Genomic DNA, 7,487 nt, shown 5'->3' on the forward strand with positions numbered 1-7,487 from the left:
AGTGATGTGACTTGATAGTTAACGAATACTGATAATTCAATCTAAAGAGTTTTAGCCAATTAATCTTATATTAGTGGATCTCATGATTTGTAGGTCCATAAGGTTCTTCTACTAGCTCATAAAATATGAACATCTTGAATTATTAAACTGAATGAATTTGTATGATATCAATTTGAATTGTTCAAATTGAATTTCAATTTGAAAATATTCAAATTGAAATTAGGGTTTTGAGTTTTAATTAGTTCAAATTTAAATTAGGGTTTGTATAATTATATTTGATATAATTAATGTTTAATTTGTTGAAATTAAACAAAATTAGAGATTGTATAATGTTTAATTGTTGATTTAAATATTAATTACATGAATTCGATTCATGTTTTAAATTAAGTGTGTGAATAATTTAATATTTGATATTAAATTCAAATTAATTAATTAATTAAAATCAAATTTATTTTCAATTTTAAATTCAATTTGAGAAATTGAATTTTTATATTTGATTAATTAAGAATTAATTAAATAAAAATTTGATTAATTATAGAATTAATTGAATGAAAAAAATTGGAAATGGAAAAAATATGAAAGTGGGTTTTTCCCACTTTCATCTTGATGAAGCTTGAGGTGTCTCTCTTGATTACACATACAATTCCACTCCAATTTGAAAGCAACTGCTGGCCTTGATTCAGAGGATAATGCCTGCATGCTTGAGAGTGATAAAACACTCTGAAATTGCTGATAGGTTAGTTGTTGAACTGAATTTTTTAGGCTGAAAGTGAGTTTCTACTGGTTCATCTTCTTCACTCTTCAAACCTAGAAAACACTCATCAAATTCACTCAAATCAGAGTTCCACCACTCAAATTTAAGGCTAAGAATAGTAGAGAAGATCTCTTGGTGGTTCACAGATGGATTTGGAGCTAAATTGGAGTGAAGAGCAGCTTGGATTTGAAGATTTCATCACAAAAGGTATGTAACTTGAAACCCACTTGAAAATGCATGCTTTAGAACTTAAATTAAATGTAATTAGAGTGTTTAATGATTCTGTTTGCTTCTGTTGCATGCTTATGTATTCCTTCACCACTTACTCGATTGTCTATACGATCTGTCAATTCTTCATTCCCTTTACTAAATCCATACAGAGCCCACAACTCCTGGATTCTTACATCGAGAATACCAAGGTAGCCTTCTGGTGGTGTCTGCTTACTATTCGAGGTTTGAGTGTTATTTGTTCTTGTTCGAGGAGATTGTTGAGGCGTGACGTTCGTGCTATTGAACGATCGTGTTGTTAGATCGAAGGGAACGAGACGAAAAGTTCTTTAAGGGTAAGTTCACTTGATCTTAAGTATTTTCCTTTGGAAGTATGCTATAATTTCAAGTTTATGCATACCTGTTGTTGTTTGATTGTAAATGTGTATGTTTTGTCATAATGGAATTTGGAACGATCTTGCTTCCGCTTACTGGTTCTCTTTGATAAGAGTTCCTTCAGAGGAAACACCAAAATTAGAAAACATTTTTTCAAATACAAAAAATGAAATATTTTTTCACTCTCAAACAAAATTACAGGCCTTTAAATCCAAGGCTTTAATACCACTGTTGGGAAAATAAAATAAAATTAGCTTTGATACCACTATTGAAAAAATAAAAGTAGCTCTGATACTACTATTGAGAAAATGAAATTGATATGAAAAAATAAATGTTGTGGAAGCAAACCAATACCTCAATGTTTATTAAACAAAGAAAAGAAAAAAGAAAACGAGTGTGAAGTTCAATCTTTTGATTTAAGTAAAAAAGAAAAAATTGGTGATTCACAAAATGTGATACCCAAAATTATGATACACCAAATGTTGTATAAGAAATGTGATACAATAATAAATGCGATACTCAAAATGGTGATAAACAAAATTGTAATACTTATTTTATATGAGACACCATCCTTTTATAGGAACATCAGGTAAACTCAATAACTTACAATTAAAGACATATTAAAAGCATAAATTTAATAACTTAAAATTAAAAACTTAAAAACCAAAAATTGAAAAATAAATCAAACAATAAAGCAACTAACTTCAAGCATTAAATTTTGAAACTAGAGGTGAAAAAGAAAAAACTCGAAATTCAATCATTTGACATTATTTAAAAAAAATGTCATTTGCCATTTTGGGCCCAAAAATTGGGTCATTCGTACAAATTTTCTCTCTTACTTGCAGCTTATCTTTCCCCTTCAAGTAAAGGTCACTTCACTCGATTAACTTAGGCTTCCCCTAAGCTTAAGAATCCCCTTCTCAAGAAGACTAATGATGAAGCACATAAACGACTTGGAGTATATCCCCAACCTCACAGCAACACAATCTTCACGGCTCTAGAAGATTGACAATGAGCACACGTGTGATTAGATTTTCACAAGATAAATGACAATCCAAATCTTTCATTAGAATGGTCAACCCTCAAATAAAGACTAAGTGTCTTTATATACTTATGGTGGATGAAAAGAAGACTAACCCTAACTTCTGAAAATATTTGCAAACGAAGAAGGAAAAGATTAGCAAAAATATTGCAGATAGAATATTCCATATAAGAAAAGTATTTTGTAGAGACATCATTTTCATATGACAACCTTAAACCAACAAGATCAAATACAGAGACAATCTTAATGACATCAGCTCAATTTAAATAAATATTGACAACACCCAAAGGGTAACCCGAAATATATTGCAAGTGAAATAGACCGAACTTATTCTCATGTTGTTGTAATAAAGATAAACGCATCAATTTCATTGCACACCGTTTACACAATTGCAAACCCAACTTGAGTTGTACTACAAATCTCATCTAACCTATTTTTGTACTAAATTTCACCATCTCCAATGATTTATTTGATGAAATGAAGATTGGATACAACCAATTCAAATAGTTTAAAGGGCAGCTGAAAGTTGAAACCAGAAGAAACTTGAGTCAGTTCATAAAATTTCTTCACCTTGGCATGGGACTGGAGTGGGTGGCATTCATAACCATAGATATGGACATCATTTCAATGGAGTCTTTTGATTCCAGTGGACGACTTTCCGATCTCTGATTCAACTCCATGGCCAAGCAATCCTTCAACTCTATCACTACTTGATTCATCGTTGGCCTTTGATAGGAATCTACTGATACGCAAGCCAAGGCTACTTCCACAGCTTTCCAAACAGAGTTATTTTTATATGCTCCATTTAATCTTGGGTCAACTATATTCTTGATATCTCCCTGGTCAACCATGGTACGAACCCATTTGGCTATGTAATTCGTTTCTCGGTCTGGAGTATTTGAAATTACTGGTCTGCAACTAATTATTTCCATCAAGGAAACTCCAAAACCATACACATCACTTTTTTCAGTTAGCCTGTTTGATGTATAGTACCTGAGAGACAAGCAACCAAGTTTGTTTCCTTCATTTCTCTCAAAATTTGAGAAGCAATGGATTGGAAAATGTTGGGAATTTAGTACTTACTCTGGGTCAAGGTAACCCGGAGTTCCAACAATAACAGTGCTCATGTAGGACTTGTCATCTGTTGGATAAGTCTTTGAAAGACCAAAATCAGAAAGTTTGGCATTGAAATTTTCTGTCAATAAGATGTTTGTTGTTTTCACATCCCTGTGGACTATTGGTGGCTTACAACCATGATGCAGATACTCTAGTCCTGCATGTTTGTTTATCCATATTCTACAATGTAAACTTTTCTTTCTCTAAGATGCTGATAATGTGTTTGTGAAAACGTCAAAGAAATTTTTAACTTGTTGCACACACCTTGAGCTGCCTCTATCGCAATTTGAAGTCTGTCTTCCCAGCTTAAGATACTTGAGCTTTTATCTGTTTGCAAACAAGCGCAGTGTGGTTAAACTTCATATTTTGTTTTCTAAACTGATTTCAATGTAATATTTTCAATTCATAAATTGAGCAGTGAAGTATGTGCTGTAAGTTGTAGTTAGAGCTAGAAGATTACCAGAAAGATGCTCGGCCAGATTTCCTTTGGCCATGTACTCATAAATGAGGCCAAGGTGACCTCCATCATTCATATACCCTACAAGGTTTGTTAAGTTTCTATGGTGAACTCTCATAAGAATCGTAACCTGAAAGAAAGTGGAACTTTTTTTCAATTTAGGAAAGAAGTATGAGCTAACTTTTTCTGAAAATTAGATATTATATCTTAGGCACGTGCCTCTGCTTGAAACTGACTGTAGCCTTGTATTGCTGATGGAGAAATCATCTTCACAGCCACTTGAGTGTCATCTAGAACTCCATAGTAAACCATCCCAAATCCTCCCTTCCCAAGAATCCTTTCAAAATTGTTGGTCATCATCACAACTTGAGCATAAGTGAACTGCTGTCTCCTTTTCTCCAAGGAACTGCCTGGATTCACTGTCAAAGCAACATCCTTACCTTGTTGCTTCTTATTTGATTTAGCAATCCAATAGATAATCGCTGCAATTATGAGGAATGCAAGCAATCCACCCACTGCTGCTACTACTGGAATGATAAAATTGTTGTTGCTTTTCTTTTGCTCTGGTGTCATCTTTGTGCACGGCTCTGAGGTACATAAATTTGGATTACCTTCTACACTGTCATCAAATATGCTTTGTTAATATTAAACTAAATTTTTTTCATGGACATAAATGCTATATGTATATAGAAGAATGCAAGTTCATGTTTTCCCTTATAATGGACCTTAATGTAAGTGAACCGTTCATCTTTTTTTTTATAAGGTCAGGTGGAAGAGACCCTGAGAGATTGTTGTTCTCCAAGTTTCTACAAAGAGAAAGAAGAATGGTTCAATTTCTATATTAAAGTTAATTTGTGCTTCACTTTTCGTTCTAGGACAACTTACAGGTTTTTGAGGTGTAACAACTGGGACAGAAATTTAGGTACTTCTCCTGTCAAGTAATTGTTTGACAAATCCCTGAAATAGAATTTCATTGTTAGTAGCATTGCTTGAATTGATCATATTGATCTAAATACATATGAAGTGACTCTTACAATGTTTGTAGCATTGGTAGACTGAATATGTACAGAGATATCTCACCCTTCAATCCGTTCGAAGACAAGTTCCTGGTATGACAAAGTTTTATTCCCTCTTACAAAATATTTTAGCTAGTAGTACAGTCCAATTCTCTTATATACAGTTAACTTTGGCTATTAGTTGATAGAATTGAACTTTATTTGTTACTTTGTAACTCAAGATGTAAACTTACAGTGATGTGATTCTAGGAACTGAATCAGAGTTGCAACTCAAACCACTCCATGGATATCCACTTGGCACACATGGGTCTCCTTCCCAATTTTTTTTTACCCCATAGGTTGACCGAATATTACTGATTGCATCCACTGATTTTCCAATATATCTTCCATTAATGTAAAGTTATAAGAAAAAAAGGTCACTTCCAACAAAAAAAATCAAAAGAACTTAAAATGGCATACCATCTCCATTGTATGATTCTAGGTCTGAGATCTCCATTTGAACATAAATTTCTAAAGCATTGATGATTGGAGGAAGAGTTGAATTTTGTATTGGGAAGAGTGAAAATTGATGTCTTGATGCTGGCTTTATAGATGAGAAGATGTCATAAGCTGTTGTTGTGCTTAAATATTCAGGAATAATAGGTCCATCCCAATAGTCCCCATTATGAGTGATATTAAATCCTCTGAATTGGTTGCTTTGAAGCTTTTCAAGTTCTGCAAAGTGCATATATACAAAATATTTATCACCTACGTTTCTCGAATCCCATGAGAAATCAAGGTACTTGGTCCCTTTCTTTGCAGTTGCAGCAGTTTTCATGACTACGGCCGGAGTTTCGTCAAGATTATCAGCAGCTACAGAATCTAAGGTACTTAGTTGTGCATAGTTATTATCTTGGTACGCTTCCCACACTCGATCATAAACATCATCGGGAAACCTATAGAAGAAACTCACAATATTTTACACAAATGAGTACTTTTCACTCGTAAGCATGTTTGGGAGTGATTTTGAAACGGTTAAAATCACTTTTGTCAGGTTCAAAAGTTGTCTTTAATCATTCAAAACTCAATTTAAACGCAATTTCCATATCAAAAATGGATTTCAAATGAATAAAGGCATTTTTATAGTGATTTTAACCATTTCAATATCACTCCCAAACATATTACTATTTGGGACAATCAACTCTTCATTGTATGTGTGAACTGAACTAACCTATATTCCTTGTTTGTTATTGAGCCCATATCATACCGCTTATAAAGGTACAAGGAATATACAGTAAAGTAACTGAGAGACGGAAGTTTTCTAAACTCTAATGTTGAGATGAATGGTGTTCCTTGGTCAATGTTGATCAGACAAATTTGCAAGTTGTCAGTTGAAGGAATGTGGATCATCTCTGTGTAGTAGCTATCATCCTCATCCACTGTTGTCCATTGAGTATCTCCCAAATACAAATCAAATCGAGGAGTATTATTGAGCCCATCATAATTTCCGTATAAGAAAGTTGCTCGAATCAAATAGCTGGTGCTTTTAATGGCACTTATATTGTAACAGTTTCTAATTTCTTGAGGAAAACTTCTTAGATTCCATTGTGGTTGTTCATACTTCTTGAAGTCAGGTGCTACACTTCTACTTTCACCTGCATTTATATAGCCTGCATCTGATATATACCTAATGTTTGTTTTTGGATCATTGTAGCCTGATGAATTTGCTGGTAGACCACAATCTAGACTAAGAAAGGCTGCAGAACCATTACTTGTAACTTGTAAGCAATATATGATTTAAAGAAAATGTTCATATAGAGTAAGGGATGGAAGTTGTGGAAGTTACCTGTTTCATCTTGAGCTTGAGTAAGGAGAGCAAAAAAACTAAATAGTAGCCACCTTGATATTGCAATTTCCATTGGGAATTTCTCAACTTTAGCTCTTGGAGATCAAATAGTTTGTTTGTTCTCTCATATTTATTCTATATTAATAATATATTTAAGATGGATTCAATTGTTCACATCGTTATGTCGTCGTCAAATGAAGGTTTACTTGGAATTATAAAAAAAATTAATCAAGTTGAAGTGTCATACTATCGACATATTAATAAAGTAGCGTCACATAAAAATGATAGCCAAGAATGTATGAAAAATCTTATTAGTATGATGTTTTTTATTAAAAAAAAAAAAAGATTGGATAGAGTTTACCAACATTTTTTTATAATTGTTAAAAAAAAAACCAAGTTGATAAGTTGATTTGTTCATGTTTAACTGGTCTAAGAGTTGATTGGAAGAATGTCAACTGCAATATCAGCATCAATGCTGTTTGCAACATGAGATGGAATTGTGTAAGCTTGATTACCATACCTCTTCCACTTAAGGCCAATGACCATTTAATATTGAGAAATGAGGATATAGCTCTATGGTGTTTGTTGATGAAAATGTTCATGTCTTAATTTTGTATAAACATTCATGTAAGTGTTGTTAATTATTTTTAAAAAAATCCTTTTTTTTTTTTTTT

The 7,487-nt window shown here is 32.9% G+C and overlaps 1 protein-coding gene and 1 long non-coding RNA gene across 2 annotated transcripts; one reads left to right on the top strand and one right to left on the bottom strand.

The window, feature by feature from the left end:
• Window positions 1-2,615: 2,615 nt before the first annotated feature.
• Window positions 2,616-7,463, bottom strand: LOC120086207 (LRR receptor-like serine/threonine-protein kinase IOS1). Its single transcript, XM_039042745.1, has 12 exons — window positions 6,814-7,463; window positions 6,199-6,724; window positions 5,448-5,923; window positions 5,222-5,354; window positions 5,007-5,078; window positions 4,858-4,929; window positions 4,698-4,778; window positions 4,192-4,591; window positions 3,976-4,102; window positions 3,780-3,842; window positions 3,483-3,672; window positions 2,616-3,392 (listed from the first exon to the last, which is right to left on the bottom strand). Exons 1-12 carry the CDS (start codon window positions 6,884-6,886, stop codon window positions 2,966-2,968), a joined length of 2,640 nt encoding a protein of 879 aa, XP_038898673.1. The 5' UTR covers window positions 6,887-7,463; the 3' UTR covers window positions 2,616-2,965.
• On the top strand, window positions 4,554-6,169 carry LOC120086210. The gene is made up of 3 exons (XR_005484166.1): window positions 4,554-4,894; window positions 5,018-5,081; window positions 5,790-6,169. It is a non-coding gene; the product is annotated as an uncharacterized LOC120086210 (long non-coding RNA).
• Window positions 7,464-7,487: the final 24 nt, after the last annotated feature.

Source organism: Benincasa hispida, chromosome 9 (genome assembly GCF_009727055.1).
Source record: "Benincasa hispida cultivar B227 chromosome 9, ASM972705v1, whole genome shotgun sequence".
Taxonomy (NCBI): Eukaryota; Viridiplantae; Streptophyta; class Magnoliopsida; order Cucurbitales; family Cucurbitaceae; genus Benincasa; species Benincasa hispida.